This window comes from Protomyctophum parallelum (genome assembly GCF_964188405.1).
Source record: "Protomyctophum parallelum genome assembly, chromosome: 1".
Classification (NCBI taxonomy): Eukaryota; Metazoa; Chordata; class Actinopteri; order Myctophiformes; family Myctophidae; genus Protomyctophum; species Protomyctophum parallelum.
In genome coordinates, this window is record NC_139697.1 from 59,823,509 (window position 1) to 59,850,920 (window position 27,412).

The window sequence follows — 27,412 nt, forward strand, 5'->3', positions numbered from 1 at the left end:
ACACACACACACACACACACACACAATTAGACTGAGTTAGTGTGGGCGGAGAAAGAGCATTGAACTGTAGCATGTATGGGGAGCTTTCATGCTGTTTATTCATGCATGTTGTGGAAGTGAGCTTTCTCACAACGTCTCCATGCGAGCACATCCCATCGCTGTCGGGCGGAAAGCTCATATCTACATTAGTTCAACTGTTTTATCTTTATATATATATATATATATAAATGGATGCCCAATTGCTGGTCATAAGGTGTCACACTATAAAGCAGTGAAAATAGCCAATCTACAAGCGTACAGTGCATCACATCGCAGTGCACTGTGAGTTTGTAGATCACCTATTTATTATTATTTTTAAGGGAAAGTGAAACTCGTTAAGCATGTCTATGGGTTTCATGAATATTAAACAAATGAAAAGTGCACCATTTGAACACAGATTTTTTTTCCCATTTCCTGAAAAGAAAAGTAATTAATGTGATTGTGTGACTGTGATGGATCGTTGCCATTGACAGCAGTGATCTGTGCCGTAACACAATGAATTAATTGTGTTTTGCAGCTTAATTTAGTTTGTTTATGTGTGTTTTTAAATTTACGCGCTAATGAGTTCTTCTCACGTCTATCATTAACCCTCGACAGTGTTTGTTTACGCATGTTTGTTTTCATCGGCACGTACAATCCCTTATGTGCATGTGTGTGTGTGTGTGTGTGTGTGTGTGTGTGTGTGCACTGTTGCTCTCTGATCCAGTGTGTGGGCGCTTTTCTACTAATCACAGCACACAGCACACTCCATGAGATGAGTTGAGAGAGACACTGCTTTGCTAAGGATGGGGGAGAGAGAGAAAGAGAGCGACATCATGTGCAATCCAAACACCTTGGGGTGATTTGCAATGTCAGGTTTTGCATCTTGTAAAGTCTATTATTATATGTATTAAAATCCAGCTGTAGAGAAACTACTACACATTATACGGCACACTGCTCTCTCCTCCTCTCCTCTCCTCCTCCCCTCCTCTCCTCCTCCTCTCCTCCCCTCCTCCTCTCCTCCTCTCCTCTCCTCTCCTCTCCTCTCCTCTCCTCTCCTCTCCTCTCCTCTCCTCTCCTCTCCTCTCCTCTCCTCTCCTCTCCTCTCCTCTCCTCTCCTCTCCTCTCCTCTCCTCTCCTCTCCTCTCCTCTCCTCTCCTCTCCTCTCCTCTCCTCTCCTCTCCTCTCCTCTCCTCTCCTCTCCTCCTCCCCTCCCCTCGGCCTCCCCTCCCCTCCCCTCCCCTCCCCTCCCCTCCCCTCCCCTCCCCTCCCCTCCTCTCCTCTCCTCTCCCCTCCCCTCCTCTCCTCTCCTCTCCTCCCCTCCTCTCCTCTCCTCTCCTCCTCCCCTCCCCTCCTCCCCTCCTCTCCTCTCCTCCCCTCCCCTCCTCTCCTCTCCTCTCCTCTCCTCTCCTCTCCTCTCCTCTCCTCTCCTCCTCCCCTCCTCCTCTCCTCCCCTCCTCTCCTCTCCTCCTCCTCTCCTCTCGCCCATCTGACCATCCATAAACATGGGGTCATGTTTCCCGTGACCACGCGGGACACTGGGCCTCTGGATTGAGGTCATAGCTGCTTGTCCAGGGGGCCCTCGGGGGCCACGTGACTCGCGCTAAGGCCGGGGCTTCATGTAAATTCCTTTCTATAGCATTCAGGACAGCTGGGCCATTACGGCTCAAGATTGTTTTCATGTACACTACCGTATTGTTGCCAGAAACCTCTCCATATTTTAACGTTTCGTGTTTTTCTGTAAATTAACACTGATCACACTACTAATACTGCGTCACACAAAAGCATCAAACGTAACAGATCGACAAGCTCAAAGCCATGTCACTTTTGATATTTTAGAATTTGAATCCGGAAAAGGGTCAGGTTTGGACTTGAGAGGTTTCCACCCGACAGACACGACATAATACAGCGTCAAGGACCACTTCACCCATTCCAAACCTATACACTATCTTCATATAATGGGTCCTCCCCACTAATGCTCCACTAATAGGTCCTCACAAAGGCACCATTTTTGTTTACTCACTCTCAGCGGTGCCGTCAGGACTAAGGATGTTAATACTGTAGTTAATCGTTTAATTGCCGTAAGGAAATTAATCAATTGACAGTTAATAATTCATCGAATTAATCAAAGTGTCTCTGCTTTTGCATGTGATGTAACAGACAAGACAGTGCACTTTTCATTTAATTGTATTCCTCATACAAAGATGCCATTGCCTGTATCACAAATGGCCAATATAATATGCCTTTTGTATTGTTTCTGTATATCAGCAAAGTGTAGATGTTTGTTAGACATTGAGGGAAATTTAGATTCTCAGACTTTTTTTTAACACTCCGCTTATCAACTAACTGGTTAATCGATCAATAAGCTTATCAAAACGTATCAACTACCAATGGCTCACATTGTGTATTAGTCCGTCTGACACCTTGATGGAGCTGAGACTAGAAGAGCAACTGCAGTTACTGCACGTATGGAGTCAACCACTATTGCGCAGCAATATGAAATAATTCCTGATGCATTTTTCCCATAGACATTTCGAAACGTATTTATTTAAAGACCTTATAAGCGTCGTACAAAGCCAACTCTTGTCGTGACAAATCATGACAACAAACACAATATGTTGGACCAAACAAATAATTACAAAGAAAATATTGTCATGATTTGTCACGACAAGAGTTGGCTTTGTCCGCGGCGTAAACATCTTTAAATAAATACTTTTTGAAAAGTCTATGAGGAAAATGAACAGCGATTTCTTTTCCGGGTCTCTCGAGGGGGCGGGACTGCGACGCTCTATAGACCGATTCCGTAGCGGTCTCATGGTCGCAGCCTACGTATTTCCTGTAGGCGGACTCGACGTAGCTGCGGGGATAAAACCCTCACCATTAAGGTGAGGGTTGAACGGCAGAGTGACTGATGTTAGTTTGCCTCAAACTTTACTCCTTTACCTGCTTTTTTACTAACACTAACATTACAAAGATGCCCAGAACATCGAGATGAACCTGTGTAGTTTATGGCTGCTCCAACAGTAGTGTCAACATAAAAAAATAAAAAAACGGAATGTCTAATATCCACCACGGTGGCTGAGACCAGAGCCATTGAGTAATGGTTGAGACAAAGCAGTGAAAGGTCCTGAAAGATACATAATTTCAGTCTTATACCCAATACCCAATCTTTCTGTTTTATGAACACAAGGCTGCTGTATTTTATACCTCATACTAAGCATTTAAAGGTATATTCAGTGATTTCACTTTTCACAATTCAAATATCACTTATTTTTTTGTTTTGTTGTGATAATCCTCTCTACTATAGAGTGTGCTGACCATATAAGGAGTTCCTCCCTGTCCCCAGTTAACCCCTGGGGGTCAAAAAACCTTAGGTTTCGTTTTTGACTCTCTATCCTGATTGGACGAAAGGCTGGGTCCCACAGCCAAAAACGAAACCTAAGGTTTTTTGAGTGAAATCACTGAATATACCTTTAAAGTTTGAGGTATAAAGTACAGCAGCCTTGTGTTAATAAAACAGAAAGATTTGGTATTGGGTAAGACTGCGTTATGTATCTTCCACTGCTTCGTCTCAACCATTACTCAATGGCTCTGGTCTCAGCCACCGCGGTGGATATTAGACATTCCGTTTTATTTAAATTTTTATGTTGCCACTACTGTTGGAGCAGCCATAAACTACACAGGTTCATCTCGATGTTCTGGGCATCTTTGTAATGTTAGTGTAGGTAAGCAGGTAAAGGAGTAAAGTTTGAGGCAGACTAACATCAGTCACTCTGCCGTTCACTGTAGTGGAAGAGGTGCGCCTGGTGAGGGTTTAAACCCCGCAGCTACGTCGAGTCCGCCTACAGGAAATACGTAGGCTGCGACCATGAAACCGCTACGGAATCGGTCTATAGACCATGACATGCACCAGCGCCGGTCGGGGAAAAAAAAAAAAAAAAAAAAAAAACAGAGCAGGCATCCCCCAATAGTGCAGGGGCATTCAGACCCTTAATGACCCCTCCATGATCCCCCACCCCCATCCCTCCGGCGCAAAGGAGGGCTGTGGACGGTGTAGAAACCCGCCTACCATGTGACATCATTGATGGGGAATCCAAGCTAGTGGAAACTGCAGGCTTTCTATTCCTATAGGAAAGATATACATGCTATAATGAAAGCCACTGTGGTTATGGTTACTTGCATCAAGGCAATGATGTTGTGTTTCTGCATCAAATAGAACTACTACACCTAATCTAAGATACTCCATCAAAGCCAATAATCTTTACACTCTCGGGTATTGTATCATTTTGAGCTGTTCACCCTTGGCATACAGATTTGCGTTGGTAACATGTGTGCTCTTGCTGATCCAGAGACCTCTTGTGTTTGTATATATAAATTGCCCTTTTCGTTTATTTTCCCATGCATTGTTGAAAGACATTATTGGCATGTTTTCAAGAAATGTCAGCAAAAAATATGCTCGTTGTTGTATCGTGAACCCCCCCCCCCCCCCTTCCCTTCGTGAGAAACAGGTTTTTATTTTTTAAACCGTAAAGGTGTCTGTGTGTTACTTATAACATATAATAACAAAAGACTCCCATACGCCTGGAGGTGTGTCAATCATTGTTATTATGAGTATCAGCAGCAGATGTTTCAGTGGTTGGGTTGATGTGTGGAAGGTGTTGTATAATGCTAAACATGAACTATATAGTACAGGATACCCCCCTAAGGGGACATGAACTGCTTGAACCCTAGCATACAGCCAACGGTATAGCCTTTCAATGGTAAATGGTGCATTTATATAGCGCTTTTCATAGATTGTGCATTACATTCACCCATTCATACTGTACACCGATGGCGGAAGAAACCATGCAAGACACCAACCTGCTCATCGGGGCAATGAGGGGTTCAGAGTCTTGCCCAAGGTCACTTAATTCGACACTAAAGGTCCTTTCAGATCGATTAACGCAGACGTTGTCGCCTGGAACAGCGACAGGGTCTGCTACAGGTCTGCTCATGAGGCTCTGGATCAGCTCCAGGTCTGCTCCAGCTTATGTACACTTCTCAGAGTGTACATAAAGAATCCTGCAGTAGGCGCATTAATGGCTGCCCGTTTGAGAGGACCTTAACTCTGGGGGAGGACCTTAACTCTGGGGGAGGACCTTAACTCTGGGGGAGGACCTTAACTCTGGGGGAGCCCAGGATGGAACTGGTGACCTCCTGGTTCCCATATGACTGTTCTACATGGCCACTCTACCCCTGAGCCACTTGAGGTTTGGTGTACAGGGGGGAAAGAAAAGAGAACCCAAGTACTGAGCCAAGTTGACAGAGTCAAGTATTAGGGGTTTAAGTGGTTAAATGTCTGACAATTGATATTAACATGAATGAATCCAGCATGTTATTAATAGAAAAACCATTACGTTGCACAACATTGATGATAGTGCTGTCAAACAGGTCTATGGAGCTAACTATAAAATCTATGAAAATGTTTTAATCTACAACATACTTGTATTACACAATGTGGTAGGGGGGGGTCCTCCCTGCTTCATCTCTATAAGGGGTCCCAATTGGGCTGAGTAACATTGACTTGCACTAAACTAAACTACAGTACAGTACAGATGGCAACTTTCTATATAAAACTAGGAACATTTCAGAAAGTTTTTGCATTTTTTTGGGGCCTTATATAATGACAGGCCCCAACATGGGGACACCAGGGTTAAAGTGGGGTTAACTGCCCCTGGGAAAATGACCAGGTGCTCCCAGTTGCAACACAACACACGCGCGCACGCACATGCACACGCACGCACGCAAACGCACACTGTAACACACGCGCACACACACACACACACACACACACACACGCACACACACACACGCTGTCACACACACACACACACTCACTCACTCAATACCTCGCGCGGTAAAGCTTAGCCTGCAAAGTGTTTTAGCCAAACAAACTTTGCACTCCTGTGGGGTCAACAGAAAGCTCAGCGGCCATTAGTGGTGTGATGCCATCTGCTAACGGCCCCAGAATGAATGCAAATAATAGCCCCATGATATAGGCCTTCACTTTAAAGACATGGGATAGTAGGTCAACTCCCCCTTACATAAGGCCCACATGAGCCCAGGCGCATTGTGTTGCCAAAGCAAACTAGGGTGGAAAGATTTAAGCCTTGCTAATGCTGTGAAATACTCCTTATGGATTATGCAAGCATTACACACACACACACACACACACACACACACACACACACAGCCATGCCTGTCTGTTTGGCAGATGAGTGTGAATGCCACTCTGGTCTCCATAGGGCAGGCTCTTGAAAACAACATTACAACCTTCATTGTGTGTGTGTGTGTGTGTGTGTGTGTGTGTGTGTGTGTGTGTGTGTGTGTGTGTGTGTGTGTGTGTGTGTGTGTGTGTGTGTGTGTGTGTGTGTGTGTGTGTGCGCTTGTGTGTGTGTCGGGTCAAGTACCCCAAGACTGACGTGATGTTTATGTGGCCACAGACCCCCATTTGAAAGGAATTTGCGCCAGAGATGGGCATAAGAGAGAAGGTTTTGTGTGTTCAAATATTCAAAATTGTTAAAAAAAAAAACATTTAGTTTTCAAGATTAAATAAATGGTAATCTACTATAGCTCTCGTGAGTTTGTAGGTCACCTATTTTCGAATAGCTCAAGTATAATACAACGTTACAGTTATTTTTATGCTATATACACCTCCCCTCAAGGTTCTGAGCTCAACAGTTTCATCTTTTCATCTCTATCTGAGTGAATCGGATTTAAATGTTGCTAGTTCTAAACCACACAAATGGCATTGGACATCACTTTGATGTCCTATCTGTGATCACAGAAATACCTCAGATTAATTAATGATCAATACTATCTTAATACTATCTTTAACATCAAAAATCCAAATCTGATCCAGTCAAATAGAACTTTAACCCATTTTGACCTGAGATCAGATTCTAAAAATGTCTTCTACATCCTGACAGTTTTGAACTCTGGCCGGGGCCCATGAGTTAACCCATTCTGACCTGAGATCAGATTCTAAAATGGGTTAAGCCACGGTGAAGGCACCTTGGACACGCCTAATTATAGCCTGCAGACGCAGTAATGTCAGCTGAGGATAAGCGGGGCCACCGATAACCTTTTCAGATCATTGTGCTCTTTGACTTTTGAATGGCGGCTCACTTATGAGATTTGGAGCTGAGCCGATTGTATACAGTATGGTTTTCATAATTCAGTGTTTTAGCCAAAGCGATGCAGGATCCTAATTATTATTATTATTATGTTCATTCCATACCAAAACTGTGTTGCATGCACACGAGTGTGTGTGATTCTGATCTGTCATACACACTACACACACGCATACACACTACACACACGCATACACACACACATACACACTACACACACGCATACACACTACACACACGCATACACACTACACACACACATACACACTACACACACGCATACACACTACACACGCAGAAGAACTGGGCGGCGGCGGCGTACAGTACAGGAAAGTAACTAAGTACATTTACTGAGGTATTTGTACTTGAGTATTTCCAATTTCCAACGATACTCTTACTTCTACTCCACTACATCGCGGTTCCAAATATTGTACTTTTATTCCACTACAATTATTTGAGAACTTTAGTTACTTTTAGATTTTACAAAAACATACATTAAGCACTTCAGCACTGTATATATTTTGGCCATTTGAAAATTGCCGATCTACAGGCTCACAATGCATTGCATTGCGACTTATTGAACACTTGAAATGGGACGTTTGAAAACGTTTGACGTTTGAAAACTTGAAACGGGACATTCTGCATAGTGAGTACTTTCTACTTTTGGTACTTGAAGTACATTTTGATGCCTATACCTTTGTACGCTTACTCAAGTACATTTTGAATACAGGTCTTCTACTTGTAACGGAGTACATCCACATTGCAGTATTGATACTTTTACTTAAGTAAAACAATTGAGTACTTTTCCCACCACTGAGGACACTGCAGAAGCGATGGAATGTGAGTCTAATGGTACAGGGAGAGGACAAAAGGCCTTGTTGATGAATGTGCCTGTGTTGTTGTTACAGTAAGAGGCTGAATGTATGTATGTGATGTCTGTGTGTCTGCCAGGGAGCTTACGTAATTAAACATGACATGACCCACAAAGACAAGTGCTTCTAAGAGCCCTTTTCTTCCCCTCCCAGTTTGTCTTGCATTTTTGAGGGACGCTAGCCCTTCCTATGCCCCATGCAGCATTCCGGGTTTGTGTGAACACAAACATTGGCTTGTGATTGGCTGATCATCACCCCATAATTAGCGATGATTTGATTGGCTGAGCAAAGTACACATTGAAGATACAAAAACGAGGGCAGAAAAGTGAAGATGCCAAGAGTGATTGGCCGGAATGACATTTGTGCATGATGATGTATGATGATCGCCCCTCACTTCACACGGGTGTGATTTATATGCTGTTGGATTTGCTTTTTATCTTTTATGCATATTAACTTCTACAATTTAACTTCTACAATTGTGGGGGTGGTTGTATTTGGTCTCCCTGCTCTTCTGTCGGGACATTTAGATCCTGTGGTCCGACTAGTTGACAAGTGGCATTGTCTTTAGGTCAAAAATCTATTTATCCTCCAGCCAGACTATATCACTGACTGGATATTATCCTCCACCAGACTATATCACTGTGGATATTATCCTCCACCAGACTATATCACTTATTATTATAATTTGTTTGCACAGGCAGATTCTGTCTGGCCACGCAGGCTAAAAAAGTCACACCTGTGTGAATTGAGCGGTGGAACTATACTGTAATTGTTATACTGTACTGAACTCCTGGACAGACACTCGTGCTGAAAAAGACTGGTGTTACTCAGCTTCCCATCATGCACCTGTGCACAGTGTGAAGCTCAACAGCGCCACTTTCTCACCTGTTGGTACCCTAGACAGACAGACAGACAGAGGACACAAAGCTACATGATGGAGACGTTTTGCCCACCGCTCCCAAATGTCAGCACTTGCGCAGGTTCAAATCCAGGGTAGAACGTGAAAGTTACAGAGTGCATCTTTCTATATAGCCTACTTATGCTCAAAATGTGCACAGTTTGACACTCTGCAACACAATCGTGTAGATTGAGAATCTCCATGGGAAAGTAAATGGACAAATGGCACCACAAATACCCTACTTTTGAACACCTACTGTATGACATGCTGAAAACAGGGACACCAGGGTGAAAGTCGTTAACAACCCCCTCCCTCTCTCTCTCTCTCTCTCTCTCCCTCTCTCTCTCTCTGCAGTTCGTCGGGCAGAGCGGGTGAAGCGGGCGGCTCGGTGGTTCCAGGCCAGACCAATAAGCCCGGCGGGACGACCCACAAGATCTGCCTGGTGTGTTCTGACGAGGCGTCGGGGTGCCACTACGGCGTGGTGACCTGTGGCAGCTGCAAGGTGTTCTTCAAGAGGGCTGTGGAAGGTTGGTCTACACACCAGAGGCGGGCAACTTAGACGATGGAGAGGGTCCACTATAGTTCCACACTCACTCCAGAGGGCCACTATAGTTCCACACTCACTCCAGAGGGCCACTATAAGTTCCACACTGCACTACAGAGGGCCACTATAGTTCCACACTCACTCCAGAGGGCCACTATAAGTTCCACACTCACTCCAGAGGGCCACTATAAGTTCCACACTCACTCCAGAGGGCCACTATAGTTCCACACTCACTCCAGAGGGCCACTATAAGTTCCACACTCACTCCAGAGGGCCACTATAAGTTCCACACTCACTCCAGAGGGCCACTATAGTTCCACACTCACTCCAGAGGGCCACTATAGTTCCACACTCACTCCAGAGGGCCACTATAGTTCCACACTCACTCTAGAGGGCCACTATAGTTCCACACTCACTCCAGAGGGCCACTATAGTTCCACACTCACTCTAGAGGGCCACTATAAGTTCCACACTGCACTCCAGAGGGCCACATATTGTTGTAGCAAAAATAGCCTATCTACAAGCTCAAAACGAGTCGCAGTGTGCGACACGTTTTGAGCTTGTAGATCTGCTATTTTTGCTATATTTGAATTGATAACCGGATTTTTATTTCCTATTTTTTAATTGGAATCCTGAAAAGTAACCTTTTTATTTAATTTCAAATGCATTTAGTTAGAAATGTTAACTTTATGAACTAAATACAATTACGTTGGACATAAAAAAAAGACTAGAGCTGGGACTCGATTAAAAAAAATTATCTAATTAATCAGAGGCTTTGCGATTAATTAATCTAGATTAATCGCATTTTAATCGCATATCAATATTCAACCCGAGAACAGCGAGAAACCTTTTTTTAAATGTTTTTTGGTATCCCAGTGAATCAACGAATAGTGACTACAGGATACCACTCATTTTCAACATTTTACTGTCATTAATATACCTGTTGTGGAAATAATAATAAAAAGTCACCCCATTCTGTGTTGCCTAGAACTGGAGGTCTGAATTTTTTTTAGTAACAGTAACAAGTACATCTCAGTGACATCACAAAGCTGTACTTACTTCATATTGTTACTGTTTTTTGTCAGACCTCCAGTTCTAGGCAACACAAAATGGGGTGACTTTTTATTATTTCCAGTTTTCAGTACTATAGAAAAGCGCCCAGTGAGAAACGTTCCGCGGTGAAAAAAAGGTGCGATTAATTTATTAATCGCATCAATTTAGTTAATCGCGATTAATTTTTCTGTAGTTAATTAATCTAAATTAATCGCAATTAGTCCCGGCCCTAAAAAAGACAATTACATTTTTATACTATAGTCATTAAGTCATTAACAGCTGAAATCAATAATATATCAGTATTCCGATATTAACCTGCATTATGTGAAGCTGTAGGGGTAGGCCACCAGTTGCCCATGTATGGTCTACATACCACTGACCCTCAACCCCTTGGTTGTTTGATTGTTTATTTTGTTTCATTTCAAGGACCCCCACCCCACCCCCCAGTTTGATAAACATTAGGCCACCACTGATGCTCGGGGAAGCAGCAAAATGTTAAATAAATAGCAGAAAATAGCCAATCTACAAGCTCACAACATGATGATGTTCATGTATGTTCGTAATTTCCATTACTTTCTTTTTGATAAATGAAATGGTTTACATTATCCCATTCTGACCGGGCACCCATTTTGGTGTCAGCATCATGTCGTGCTTTAGCTATTTAAAAATAGCAGATCTACAAGCTCATATCGCGCCACCGAGTGGTGCGATACGAGCTTGTAGGTCTGCTATTTTTGAAAAATCGAAGAGCGACTGACATTTTTATAATCTGATCTCAGGTCAGAATGGGTTCATCAGACCAGTGTGTGTCCGGCGGAAACCTCGTGTGAATCTGATCTCAGGTCAGAATGGGTTAAACAATGCATTTCCATGCACGTACTTGGGCATCATCGGATTCATCGGTTCATTCAAGTGTTGCCAGGAGCTGTCCCGGCCCTGATTTACTGTTACAGTGCTACTATACGGCAATAATGTGTGTCAGGTGTGGAGTTCATTCACAATGTGTTCACACTCTACACAGCCAGGCGGCATCTGAACCCAAACACACGCACAGTATTATCACTGGGTGCGAGCCAGCCAGGATGACATTGGATCTTGCGTCAGACCAGTCAGACAGGAGGGTGAATGCGACCAAAATGTCAGCTACCGCTGATTTCATTGCGCTAGTATCCAATATTTTCTATTTAGTTTTAGTCATAATAGTCTTTTGAATAAAATTCCATTTAGTTGGTCTAGTTTTTGTCGACTAAATATCGTACAATTTTAGCCGACTAAGGAACCAGTTAGGAAAAGGGGGGCCTGGAGGAAAATAGGGGGGGGGGGGAGGGATCCAATATTGATAGAGTAATTTTTTTTTGCTGAAGTGCTTAAAAAAAAATTTAGTAGAACTTTGGTCAATGATACATTTCAATGCAATTCAAAGGGCTTTATTGGCATGAGAAAACATAGGTTTACATTGCCAATGCATTGCCAAACCCCTGTTGCTTTCATTTGGTACTTCTCAACATCCTCGCTATTGGTCAGTTTATCATTGTTCCCTCATGTGTCAATCATTGTGCTTGGCCTATCCAGACAGTATCCGTAAACATAAAACTTCACTACAAGCTTTACAAAGCTGCCGAGTGTCAATAGCATCACTTGATGATTTGGATAATCACAAATTCATGCACATCACCAGATACACCCTCCAAGCTTTGATGGAAATTAAAGTTCTCAACGGGCCCAAAAATTAAGGAAGGCCCGGCCCAGCCCTAACTGGGTCGGCCCAAAGCTCGGCCCGACCCTACAATTTACCATAATGTTAGGCCCGAAGCCCGATAAAGCCCAAAAAATAAATAAATAATAATGCTACTTTAATGGCCAGCGCAGCGGAACGTGCCGTGGTTCAGTGTGTGTCTGTGTGAGAGTGAGAACGGAGTTCAATGGACTTATCGCCGAAATAAAAGATTTATGTAGCTCACGCTAGACTGTTAATGTTCCATTTCCATATCATACTAATGGATTCCATTTCCAGTGGTGGTGGTGAGTAGCTCCCCAATAGTTTCCTCTGAAGTGAAGCAGCTATGTCCAAGACTCCAAGTATCGTCCCCGTCCGGTGTCCAAAAGAACAAACATAGCCTACAAAGTTTACAAACCATCCACGCACCGCTCATGGCATGTCTCGACAGCTTAGAAATCTGTTATTTTAAATTGGGCACATATAACGAGGCGCGCCACCGCACAGAGGGACGGCGGTTATAATACTACATTTTGGACATCAAATAGCCTGTAGCCTGCAGTGGACTGTAACATTGCGTGGTCATCATACACTACAGAATTATATCATTTATATGGACCGGTTGGTGACTATATGACGTTGATTATAGGCCTAATGATTAGGTTATTCATCACAGCCAGCTGGGTTTAACGAGATAGCTCAGTGCAACTGCAACATGACGAAAACCTGACATTTCAGCTATCATGTGACAATCCGATTAATTTTATAAAACATTTAGCATAATGAATTGAAGCTCATTTGGTGCGCCGCAAACCAAAGGCCAGCCAGCGGTATAACCCATTCTGACCGGGCACCCATTTTGGTGTTGGCATCATGTTATGCTTTAGCTATTGAAAAATAGCAGATCTACAAGCTCATATCGCGCCACAGAGTGGCGCGATACGAGCTTGTAGGTCTGCTATTTTTTGAAAAATCGAAGAACGACTGACATTTTTAGAATCTGATCTCAGGTCAGAATGGGTTAATCAGACCAGTGTGTGTCCAGTGGAAACCTCGTATGAATCTGATCTCAGGTCAGAATGGGATAAACAACCACCCCACCGTTCACTTCTCTCTGCTCATGCCTGCGCGCAGTCAGTATGCGTGCTGCCGCCTGAAATGCCATGAGCGCGCTGCGCCAAGCCCGCCGCCTCCACTCCTCCGTCTTCCTCCTGTCACAATTAAGCAAATCGCCAATAGCACAGCCCTCTTCATAATAAATACATACTTGTAGGCTATAGCCTACACATTACACAAATAACAGAATTGCTATTTTTATTATAATAACATTCTTAGAAAAAAGGAGAAAATCACTGAGCCTGAGGCTCGGCCCGGCCCGACTAATTAGCATAACCTTTGGGCGGGTCGGTATACCGGTCGGGGGCCAGATCGGGTTCGGGGCGGAGTTTGAGAACTTTATTGGAAATACATGCACGCATCTCAAGAGCTTTCATACTCTCCCACCTCCACATTAAGATCAAATCCATCCACCGTGTTTTAAACAGATACGGGGCAAAGTGTATCTTCTGAAAATTACATGACGTTCCTTCATTTCTAGAGTTATGTTACATCATTACACAATCCATACATAAAAATGCCACCCTTTTTGCGATGGATTGCGGCCAAGTGTTTACCCAAAGGTGCTAATCGAATGCACATATTCATGTGCATGCGTTGCATATTAGCGGCGTTACGCACCACGATTCCTAGTAACAATGGTTAGCACGAGATTAGCTCGGGACGTTTTGTCCACGATGATGATCCATATATTCATTTGAATTGCATGAGATTAGCCGTTGCACAACTATGAAAATTACTTTATTTCATCTGCCTATACTTAGAATGTCAAAGGAAAGCGGTGGCGCCAAGGGTGTTAAGAGCTACAGCATCATCCATTATTATCCTCTAGCTTCCTTGCCTCATAACAGGAAGGGCCATTCATTTGTACACTCCGAGTTAGCGTTTATATTAACAGTAGGACTATTTATTTCACATTAAATATTTATTCACTCTGATTAGTGGTTTAGAGCATATGCCTTTCATGCGGAAGGATGTGGGTTCGAACCCTGCCTGGGGTCGACGTCAGCAAGGGCATGCAGTTGATATGGGTTAACGCCAAATCAAATGGTCTCAGATCTGAGCCAAGTCTCCTGAGGCCAATTAAACAATGATAATGTACCCGAGTCCTAGAATAGGCTATGGGATGAAGCCAGTTACATATTATTTATAATAGCATATCTACAAGATAAAAAAAACAAGTGTGCACCCTTTGCTCGCGATAATGACAGAAAAGCATGAGCGGTGACTGTTCTGTGCGTTCTTTACCGACTGCATGCTATTGCTACTAAGAAAAGACGTGTTATGGACTGACTTTCAAGTAGAGTAACTACAAAATAAACTTATCATTTGAGGAGGCTAATCATAATGTGTTTTATTTTGAAATCCCAGTGCCAGCCCCAAGAAGTTAGCCCAGCTACTAGTTGCTTGTGTCGTTGTCGGCGCAGCGAGCTGCGTGTCTGTTCTGTGCGTTGTCACGAGGCGGTGTCGTGCACCGAAAATAAACGTCCAGAATGAAAACGTATGCCTATGCGTACTTCATGTCCTCACCTCATAAACGCTGGATTATTTATTCAATTTATAGACCGGAGGAGCCTACTTTATTGGCATCATGTAACGTTGGTACTGTTATGTTACTTTGCTTCTGGGGGGGGTCCATATTTAATATTCTGACATGGGGTTGGGGGGTCCTTGAGAACCACTGAGATAGAAACATAGGTTTTTCAGAAAGACATTTTTTTTCAGCCTAAGGTCTTAATGGGTTAAGGTAGCCAAATGCCAAACGCGCATGCATGGATTAACGAGATTTCCTCTGTCCCTGCTGCTGCTGTCGCAAAGAAATTGCTTTCTCAGGGTTGGACGACGTTGGGTCTCTCTGCTCTAGGCTACATGTAAAGTGTCTTGGGTTGGACGACGTTGGGTCTCTCTGCTCTAGGCTACATGTAAAGTGTCTTGGGTTGGACGACGTTGGGTCTCTCTGCTCTAGGCTACATGTAAAGTGTCTTGAGACAACGTGTTGTGATTTGATACTTTAATAAAAAAATCTAATTGAATTAGCTGGTCAAAACCACAGCCAATGGGACGGACTTGGCAGATCAATCAGCATTAAAGGGACACTTCACCCCTTTTGCAACCTTATTTGAATGATGTTTGGGAGACATTTGGGAGATATTTTAGTATTTCAAAGTGTCCATGATGTCATGGACACTGGGCTCACTTACTTCCTGGACTACATTGTCTCAGTAAAACAGCCTCCCCCTATCCACTAATAATCAATTCATAATCTATCCCTATTTTATTTAAAAAAAAAATCAGTGGTGTCCCTTTTATGCCCATATAAGTTATGTCAGGCATGCCCAAATATGCAGTATATACAGATGTCAGAACATCATTGTGATGTCAGAACAGGCCAGCTCCATATGGAGATGTCCAGAGCCCGGGGCGGAGGCTTTTGTTCTGGTTCTGGACAACCGGCGATCCGACGGACTCGACACCGGGCACCGCACTCCCCGTGGGGGTGTGGAACGCGTGTGTCAAATTTGAAGTCAGTGGGGCGAACGGTTCTCGAGTTATGAGGATTCCAGACACACACACACTGTACAGTACGTACACACATACACAGAGATGTGGTGTATTGATATTAAGATTTAACTGTTGTATACCCCTGCGATACATGCACATGCACTGTATGTGCGCTGGATATGTGTATAATGGGCGTGCCATGTATTCTTACGCGTGCGTAGTGTATATACATCCTAAAGCTCATCTCCTGTTGCCATATACTGTCACCTTATCGTGGCAGCGGGGTGACACGGAAAGGCCATGAAAAGAAAGCTAAAACCCAGTGACTGTATAATCGACCCAGCCTTTACAATGTCACAATCACGCTCCCCCCGTGGGGAATAAGCCGCAGCCATGTTTGTAGCTGATAAAGGTATTGTCAATGTGTCAGTGGTAAGGCGACCTTTGTGCCGTTTGGTGTTTCATCTTACATTTAACCCGTTCTGACCTGAGATCAGATTCATACGAGGTTTTCCCACTGGACACACACTGGTCTGATGAACCCATTCTGACCTGAGATCAGATTCTAGAAATGTCAGTCGCCCTTCGATTTTTCGAAAAATAGCAGACCTACAAGCTCGTATCGCGCCACTCGGTGGCGCGATATGAGCTTGTAGATCTGCTATTTTTCAATAGCTAAAGCATGACATGATGCTGACACCAAAATGGGCGCCCGTTCAGAATGGATTAATGTCATGAGAAAGCTGGGAGGGGGAAATAATAATAAGGTCAACCCCCCGAGACCTGCCGGGGCTGGGTGAGTACTGTAAAAGTTATCAATACTACAATGTACTACAAGTAGAAAGTAGAAGTAGAAAAGTTATTGGTATTGGTATCAAGATGTACTGAAGTATCTAAAAGGTATCCTACAGAATGTCTAAATTGTATAAAACATGTTTTTGAAAATAGCAGATCTACAAGCTCACAACCGAGCTGTTTTCAAAATGGCCAACGTTTAAATAGGACTGAAGTGGTGCATGTATGTTTCGTAATAATAATCCAAATCTACAGAGTAAACGGTAACTGTTACAGTAAATATTTTAGATTATAGCTGTGTACAAACAGTGAGCTCACTTCCTTCCTGGACTACATGTTGTCTCAGTAATACAGCAAAAAATATCTAAAAGACTAAAACCACATATTACACACATAAAGACCCCAAGTGTTCTAGATCTTCTAAACCTCATTAACATATATATATTTTGCAAAAAGGGTGAAGTGTCCCTTTAAGTGCAGTAGTTAAATGTACACCACTGGCGAGGGAGCGCGTAATAAACTATGCTGCTCGCAGAGGGGCATTATGGGAATGTGTTTGACAAACAGAGCATGGTGAAACTTTAATTCAGTGGTTTTCAACCGGTGGTCCATGAGGGGGTGGTCCCCAGCTAAATGATGGAGAGTTGGTAACTAAATTGACCCTTATACAGTAGATCTTTAACACTTGAGAGCGTGAAATGAAATCAAATGGACCCGTACGGGTCCATTCTTATCCAACGACAAGAAAATATTCAATGTTCTGGGTCTGAGAAGAGACTAAATCTCATCAAATAATGGTCCGTGGCTCTAATGCCGAATAAATAATGGGCCTTGATTAAAACATCTAGAAAGTCATGATGCTGTGAATGAGCCGCGTTGATATGCGACAGCGGAATAATCTTCCAGGCTCAGAGTTTTATTCTCCGAGGCCCTCCTGCCGCGCAGTTCTTCTGTCGCTTTCTCTCTCTCTCTCTTTTTCTCTGCTCTTAACCCATTCTGAACGGGCACCCATTTTGGTGTCGGCATCATGTTATGCTTTAGCTATTTAAAAATAGCAGATCTACAAGCTCATATCGCGCCACCGAGTGGCGCGATACGAGCTTGTAGGTCTGCTATTTTTTGAAAAATCGAAGAACGACTGACATTTTTAGAATCTGATCTCAGGTCAGAATGGGTTCGTCAGACCAGCGTGTGTCCAGTGGAAACCTCGTATGAATCTGATCTTAAGTCAGAATAGGTTCAACAGACCAGCGTGTGTCCGGCGGAAACCTCGTATGAATCTGATCTTAAGTCAGTGGTTCTCAAAGTGACCCTTCCAATAAGTGGTTATTCCAAATGGACCCTTATACAGCTCAGCACGGGTCCATTTGGTTTCATTTGTTTACGCTCTCTCAGAGTTATGGGGGAGAACCACTGCCCTATACTGTGTCTGGACTTCCCATCTGTATTTCTCTCTCTCTCTCTCTCTCTCTCTCTGGTCTCCAGGAAGTAGTATAGATCTGAGACATTCCATTGCAGGATCGCAGAAGCATAACGTCCCTGTCGGGCAGAGAAAACCTCGTATCTCCATATTTCAAAGTAGTGAAAATATCAGACCTTACAAAATGTTCACTATTTTAAATCATTTAATTTAAATAATATTTTTGGGCGGTGTCCGCGTGACAGCGACGATAAGCAGCTTGCAACGCCAGGTATGGTTATAGGCCTCTGATAGTCAGTGGTGGAAGTTTACTCAAGTGCTGTACTTAAAGGGACACTTGACCCTTTTTGCCAAAATATGTTAAATATGTTTAGGAGATTTAGAACACTTTCCTGGGGGTCTTAATTTATGCGTGTAATATGTGGTTTTAGATTTTAGCAGTGTCCATGATGTCATGGACACTGGGCTCACTCATGTTGTCTCAGTAAGTCAGCCCTCCCCCTATCCACAAGGAGGAGCAGTGCATCTAGTTGCTTTGTAGATTTAGACTAATATTACAATTTACAATTTACAATTTAGGCATTTAGCAGACGCTCTTAATCCAGAGCGACTTACATTTAAACAAGAACAAAAGCATATATACCCACTTCAGCCCTATATATTTTGGCCATTTGAAAGTTGCCGATCTACAAGCTCACAATGCGTAGCGACGCATTTGAAAACTTGAAATGGGACATTCTGCATAGTGAGTATACTTTCGACTTTTGGTACTTTTAGTGCATTTCGATATGCCAATGCTTTTGTACATTTTGAATTATTTTACTTTACCCTTGTAATGAGGTATAGTTCCACATGGCAGTATTGTAAAAAATGCAAGTACTTTTCCCACCACCGCTGATAGTGACTGGCCTCCCTCCCTGAGCCACAGTGCTCGGCACCAGATTTACACGCTTTAGCCCATTCTGACCGGGCACCCATTTTGGTGTCGGCATCATGTTATGCTTTAGCTATTTAAAAATAGCAGATCTACAAGCTCATATCGCGCCACCGAGTGGCGCGATACGAGCTTGTAGGTCTGCTATTTTTCAAAAATCGAAGAGCGATTTTTTAAATCTGATCTCAGGTCAGAATGGGTTCATCAGACCAGTGTGTGTCCGGCGGAAACCTCGTATGAATCTGATCTCAGGTCAGAATGGATTAGTGACGTTGTGCGGCGGCTTTTCCTGGAGCCGCACCCCGACGACACATTTCTAGAGCGCACGCGAAAACCACGCACTATACACCACTGGTTCCCAAGCACTGGGTCGGGACCCATTTGCGGATCGCGGACACATTGTTATGGGTCCCCTTAGATTCTGTTTCGTAAATTTGGTTTGTTATTTCAAAACATAGGCCTATTAACAGTTTGACTGTTTTTTACGATTATCCCGCATTTTAATCAACCCCCCTTCACTGCCGAGATTGTTGTATTACCTTTAGAGCATACGCTGAATTATTTGGGCTTTTAATCCGCGAAAATCCATCAAAAAAAGCTCCCGTGGTTTGTTATGATCTGTGTGTAGCATCCACCATCTTGGTGCACCCGGAAGACGCACACACGATTGGTTTCAATGAGGCGTTGCACCCAATGCATTTCCATTGGCCTCAATTTCCCAGAAGCCCTAGCAGCCCACAGCATGTGACGATTTCCGGTTTTGTCATCACAGCGAAGGCATCCAGTCTCATACTCCGCGACGAAGACGGATTTTCTTTTGATTCATTACATTACGGCGGATTAAACACATAAAACAAAAGGCGGGTATGTCCGATACGGCAGCGACATTAACCTGGAGTAATCCATTCCCGGCACGGAAACTGTTAAAAAAAAAAAAAAACATTCCCAAAAAAGCTAAACTTGAATTAATGAATTAAACCAAATAATTCAGTGATTTCTTTTAGTAACTTCATGAAGAAATTAAAGAAAAATCTTAAGAAATTCAATAATTAGAAGAAACGAAGTAGTGAAAATAGCCGATCTACAAGCTCACAACGCGGTGCGAAGTGTAGCGTTGTGAGCTTGTAAATCAGCTATTTTCACTATAGTTTGGGGTCCTGGGAGAAGGTCTAATGTCTTTTTTGGGTCACAGGCTAAAAGGTTTGGGAACCACTGCTATACACTGCAATTTACAATTCACAACTGTACAGTTATTCTCAACCTGTGGGGCTGTGTTGTGTTCCTTCCACGCGCTACGTCCGGCTGGGGAAACTCTCCCCTGTCAGGTGAAGAGAAGCAGCTTGGACTCCTCATGCATATAAGGAAGCATGAGGCCAGTCCCCCCCCCCCCCCCCCCAGGTTGGGAGAGGAAGTGTAGCGCCCAGGATTACATTAGATAATTGAAAATGGGTGAAAAAATGGGTTGCAAAATCGTGGGATAGAAATTAAGAAAAATAAAAAAATGTTTCAGCCTCCAGCATAAGAAACCCTAAATACAACATACTCCCAATGTATGAATGAATGGACCATTGTAAAGCGTTTTGAGTAAGCACGTGCATAGAAAAGCGCCATTCCATTTGCATTCACACACACACAGTCATACGTGTCCACCAATGCTGAAGGAAACTATGCAAGGCATTCACCTGTTCATCGGTAACTTTGGGGGAACCTGGGGTCTGCCTATAATTTTTTGGGGTCCTTGACATGGAATAAAAAAAATCTGAAAACTTGTTTAAGAATGGGTCTTAATGGGTTAAAGGTATATTCAGTGATTTCACTCAAAAAACCTTAGGTTTCGTTTTTGGCTGGGACCTAAGCCTTTCATCCAATCAGGATAGAGAGCCAAAAACGAAACCTAAGGTTTTTTGACCCCCAGGGGTTAACTGGGGACAGGGAGGAACTCCTTATATGGTCAGCACACTCTATAGTAGAGAGGATTATCACAACAAAACAAAAAAAGAAGTGATATTTGAATTAAGTGAAATCACTGAATATACCTTTAAGGCCTGCCAACCTGAAACACAGCAGGGGAAGCTGCAGTGGTAAATATGACCATGCAAAGTCAAACGATGTTCCAAAGTGATTTTTAGTGCAAGTTATATATCTGTTATTCTTTTTGTCTTTCTTTCCCTCCCTCCCCCCCCCCCCCCCCCCCCATTCTCTGGTTGTTGTCTCAAGGTTGGAGAGCGCGACAAAGCACAGATGGTAAATAAACGCACCTTTCATAATGATGATGATGATAATGATCTATCGCTTTCTTTCTGCTTTTTCACCCACATTGTTCCATGTAAATTATTGATTGATTGATTGATTGAATAGTTTATTAGTCATAAATGTAAAAACAGCACACTTAGTCCAAAAGGGACCTTGCGGTCTTGTTTACGGTCTTATCCCTGACCCTCTGAAAAATGGGACCCAGTTGGGGGACTAATCGGCAGCAAATCACTGCAGCGTCTGTCTTGTGTTTTGGTCCATGCATGCCCATATACGTTGGTCCCACAGTCCTAGAGAATCAACCTTTCACTGTGGTCTGTGTTCTTTTAATCTCAACAGCCTCTTGGCAGTGGTGGATTTTAGTACATTTTAGTATTTCCATTTGCCAGTACTTTAAAGGAGAATTCCATACTAAAAGGCTTCCTTACCTTTCTTTGTAGTTGTTACGTCCCCACCAAAGAGGTCCAGGTGTTATTTTGTGCAAAAGCTCCTTATTGGCTATTTCCCCTACCATAAGCCCTAAATGAATTGCATTGAATTGAATGGGAATTGAATGGGGCTATGGGGTGTTGTGCTAATTCGCTTATTTCCATTGCTCAAAATTATATATTCTTTGTATATATCCTCTCTTCATAATGTAAATAATATCCCAAGCACACTTTACTACTTCTTTCGATGGAAATAAGCGAACTAGCATAACACCCCATAGCCCCATTAATTTCCCATTCAATGCAATGCAATTCATTTAGGGCTTATGGTAGGGAAAATAGCCAATAAGGAGTTCTTGCACAAAAAAACACCTGGACCTCTTTGGTGGGGACGTAACAACTACAAAGAAAGGTAAGAAAGCATTCTAGCATGGAATTCTCCTTTAACTTTCACTCCACTACATTTATTTGAAAACGTTAGTTACTTTGTTGATTTCGATTATTATTACTCTGTCAGGTGGAAACCAAAACGGTTACTTTTCAGGCGGGAACCCCTTTTGTCGTAATTTAGCTATTGAAAAATAGCAGATCTACAAGCCCATAGCGCGCCACTCTGTGGCGCTCTATGGGCTTGTAGGTCTGCTATTTTTGAAAAATCGTGAAAATGTTTATTTCAGAAAACTGGAGGATTAAGAAGATCTTTTTTTTAATTTCGAGGTCAAGCCTAAATGGGTTAAAAAATAATAAAAGATCTGCTACTTTTGATGCTTTTGTCTGACGCTGTAGTATGATCAAGTAAGTAGGGCGTTAATTTGGCAAAAAATAAACATTCGGTCAATGTACCGTCGTTCACACTGATAACATTCTCTGCCAATGTGCCAGTATTATATATTATTTTTTAGCACATGTGTGAAAGTGTGCCGTTCTTGAAAGGGGCGGTACTGTATATCTGGTGCTGGCAAAATCCCAGGGTGCTTAGTACTGTATCATAGGGTTTAATTGGTTAAAGTACAGATTCATCCACTCAGTCAAAGCCCGCTTTTTTTGACAATATTAATAACCCCTTCCTGGTTCTTAATTGGACCAACTCTTTTGCACCTGATCACATTTAACCCTCTGTGAGCTGAGCTCCCGTTAACATTCACCCTCTCTCTCTCTCTCTCTCTCTCACTTGATTCTCCTGTGTTGTGTTAATGCATATACTATCATTATTGTTTGTCTACTGTTCGTTAATAACTATGCACTGGGTGTGTCTGCTGCTGCTTCTACTGCTGTAAATACAGGGCCCTGTCCACTGTCCACCAAGACGTTTGTTTTTGAGCAGTGCACACCACTCCCCAATGAAGGGTGTCTCTCTCTATGTCTTGTCGGTTTAGAGTATGACCTATCCTTACCCCTGCACATGATTGGGGTCGCATTCGGGTCACACACAGACACGCACACACACGCACACACAGCCAGCGCCGCTCAGTTCACACGGGGTCATTGTTTCATAGCGTGAAACGAGCAAACGTTTTTATTCATTTGCAACCGATGTATCGGCCGCGCATCGGTATCGGCCGCTATTGGCCTCAGAGGGTAGAATACATATTATACAGTTTATGGTTTCTGCCCCGGCAGCAACGATATATGCAACGTGATAGTCTGGAGATTGCCCTTTTCAGCATCGCAGAAAAGCACATTTTGGTTAACCATCGCCACATGTCTGTGCTATAACCTCCTGACTTATTAATTAATTCCAATGCCAGAACAACAAAGGGCCAGTAGTAAGGCCTGAATTCCACATGCTACTGTGAGAATGCTGCTACTGTGCCATGCCTGCACGGACATGCATTACATGCACTCAGTGAACCCACACTAGCACAGTAAATCACTGTTCCCCCACTGCGCTTCCCCTTTTCAGCCGGAGAGCCAAAAGATACATTACTTTTCTCTTTCTTTTTCCCCCTGGGACACAAACGTACACAAATCCATTCTGGATTCAAAACAGTTTTAAGTCAAATAGCAGAAATAGCCGATATACAAGCTTCGACACGACGTATTGGGAGCCTGTGTATATCTGCCATGTCCTTGTATTTCCTTTTATTATGAATCTGAACATTTTGCAGATATTACTTTTTGCAGATTTTTTTTTTGAAAATCTTCTTAAAATAATATATCGTAGGTAAACTCTCAACCCACAAAAATGGGTCTGCAGCAAAGTGGTTCCCATGGTTTGGGAGCCACTGGCAATAGACAGAATGCACCCAGTGAACCTTGCCGGTACAGTAAATTACATCTGTCATGTTACAGTAGAGAAATTGTGCTAATGATAGTCAGCAGTGTGACCTCCGGGCACCGTGCCAGCCCAGCACCAAAGATAACTGGAAAATCCGGTGTGACACCCGAGTATGCCGAGTCGGGTCTTGCCAAACGCCACACTGGGGTAAAACATTTATTCTTTACGTTCTTTGCTTCAGTAAGTGGAAGCCCGGAATTCAACATTTACTCGGGTAAAAGTACGAAGGTATTGGCATCAAAATGTAATTAAAGTACCAAAACTAAAAAATACTCATTATTACAGAACGTCCCATTTCAAGCTTTCTACTGTATATGCAGTGTGAGCTTGTAGATTTTCAAATGGCCAAAATGTAGGGCTGAAGTGGTTAATGTACGTTTTGTAATAATAATAATCAAAATCTACAAAGTAACTAGTAACTAAAGTTTTCAAATAATTGTAAAAGTACAATATTTGCCTCTGAGATAGGGTGGAGTAGAAGTAAAAAGTACTTTATTTAGAAATATAATACCTCAAAACAGTAGGCCTACTTGAGACCACTGTGTGGAGGGGTGTGTGTGTGTGTGTGTGTGTGTGTGTGTGTGTGTGTGTGTGTGTGTGTGTGTGTGTGTGTGTGTGGGGGGGGGGGGGTACAGTTATGCGGTGGCAATAAGCCCACCCCGACGCGGGAGTTCACTTCCCACGTCGTGTGTTTTTGTGTGAGAGAATTAAGATGGCTTTATTAAAACACGTGACTGAAAACTTTTAACCGGCATGAACCCGAGGCAGGGGGTAACATGTCATCGCTGTTGTCGGGACAGAAACTACTCGCTTATCCTTATATCTTGTAATGACTGATGTAATGGAGCAGGTGCACACACGGCTTGTATTCCGTTACTCTTGTCTGTGCTGGCTCAATACACATGCATCATCACATTATGATCCTGGCTTCATATCATCTGGAACTCACTATCATAACCTAATGGTGCAATACCTACACAGTGCATTTATTATGACACGTCATCACTTTTAAACGCCATGCATGGCACAGCGCACTGTAGCTCTCTCCCAGTGGTGGAAAGTAACTAAGTACATGTGCTTAAGTAGTGTGCTTAAGTACAATTTTGAGGTATTTGTACTGTAAATGTCAGTGCTTTCACTTCTACTCCACTACATCTCGGAGGCAAATATTGTACTTTTACTCCACTACAGTACATTCATTTGAAAACTTTAGTTACTTTGTACATTTTGATTATTATTACAAAACATACAGTAACGACTTCAGCGCTATACTGTAGACATTTCGCTCTTGCCGCATTGAACGCTGAGAAGTTTGCTCGAGCCGACTCAGCCCCGTCCGAGTGGCAAACCCATTTAGACGAAGACGGCGATGCTCGTGAATGTGACACGCGAGTAGAGGTCGCCTAGGACTCCGGGGGGTCCGGGAGGTCCCAGGTACCATTCCAGATCTCAGCAAGTGTCCTTGAGCAAGACACTTAACCCCTAACTGTCCCCTCCGCGCTCCTCTGTGGGAAGTACTCATGCTGGGTGAAGCTGAAAACCAAAGTTCCCCTGTGGGATATGATGGTTTATCAAAAATAAACTAAAAGTAAACCTTGTATTTCCAAAACTGTTACTTGTCAGGATTCAAGTTTCAACGTGCGCAAAACGCACAGCATTTCAAGCTTGTGTATCTGCTATTTTGTATGCTTCTGTTTGACGCTGTGTAGTAGTGTAGTATCATGATCAAGTAGGGCGCTTTGAAAAGATGGAATATGCCGATAAGAGGTTTCTGCCCGACAGCAACGCCATGCTCTCTCATACATACATTCGCTTAAAAACTCTTCTCCCTTCTGGCTCCAAAACTATGGATTGCACTTACCATTGCAATCGGAACTGCAGCCTCACTCCCAATCTTCCGCTGTGGTCTGAAAACCCACCTCTTAAGACTCCATATCTTAGCCCGTAGCACTTGCCCTAGTATACTTGCCCTATGCCCTAGCCCATTCTGACCGGGCACCCATTTTGGTGTCAGCATCATGTTATGCTTTAACTATTTAAAAATAGCAGACCTACAAGCTCGTATCGCGCCACTCGGTGGCGCGATATGAGATTTTGAAAAATCGAAGAGCGACTGACATTTTTAGAATCTGATCTCAGGTCAGAATGGGTTCATCAGACCAGTGTGTGTCCGGCGGAAACCTCGTATGAATCTGATCTCAGGTCAGAATGGGCTAGCCTTGACGACCTTACAGGCGTATGCAAAGGCTCAACTTATGTAACTTAGATAGCATTGTATGTAGACATGGCACTCTGTATATGCATAGTTTCATTTATAGATACTAGTCCACTGTCAGGTTCTTAGCTTACGTATATGATTGTTGTGTATTTGATGTATTACCATGTTTTTGCTCTTGCTCTGGATTGAGAGGGTCTGCTAAATGACTAAATTGTAAAAACTAGAACTCGTACTGTTTTACCTGAAGAATAAAAATAAAAAACTAGTGTAGCTAGCTACTGAGAACAGGACCTTTGTAAGGTAGCCATGGCTGTACAGTCACTAGTCTCTTCAACAGGGAACGTTATCTTAATCACTTAAACCACTACACTACAGTAGGTTGACTGGGGTCAGCAGAGCCATGCAGATAATTAGGACACCGGGGTTTAAGTGGTTAACCATCTGAACCTCCGCATCCATATACTGTCGTTGGAAACCTCATATCTCCATATTCTCACAAACATATCAGATCCACTGCTACTTTTGCCGTTTTTTAAATGTATTTGAACTCTCTCACAACCACTTCCCACATTCAAAACCAGCAGATATTACACAAAACCAGCCCATATTACACAGACAAAACCAGCAGATATTACACAAAACCAGCCCATATTACACAGACAAAACCAGCAGATATTACACAAAACCAGCCCATATTACACAGACAAAACCAGCAGATATTACACAAAACCAGCCCATATTACACAGACAAAACCAGCAGATATTACACAAAACCAGCCCATATTACACAGACAAAACCAGCAGATATTACACAAAACCAGCCCATATTACACAGACAAAACCAGCAGATATTACACAAAACCAGCCCAAATTACACAGACAAAACCAGCAGATGTTACACAAATGTGTGCTATACCACAGCTGCCAACCACAGACTCGGCGAATATATTTTGGTGTAGATGTGTGTGGGGAAAAAAGCTGTCCAAATACAGACTCAACTCAGGTCCCATTTAGATTCCAGATCATTCAGATGCCTCTCAATCAATCGGTAATCAATTTGAATTATTATTCATATAATCGTCAAAACGCGCCACTCCGCGCCTCGTTTCGAACGTGGGGATCTGCTACTTTTGATACTTTTGTGTGACGCTGTAGTATGATCAAGTAGGACGTTAATTTATGAAGAAACGGTTA

General features: G+C 43.0%; 1 protein-coding gene across 1 annotated transcript in view; it reads left to right on the forward strand.

Annotated features, from left to right (window-relative positions):
• Positions 1 to 27,412, forward strand: part of LOC310873717 (glucocorticoid receptor-like) — a gene marked incomplete at its 3' end in the record, with an annotated part of 111,752 nt that overhangs the window by 59,406 nt on the left and 24,934 nt on the right. Inside the window, 2 exon segments of the mRNA XM_083786266.1 lie at positions 9,315 to 9,487; positions 21,259 to 21,285. Coding sequence (XP_083642392.1) covers positions 9,315 to 9,487; positions 21,259 to 21,285 — 200 coding nt within the window.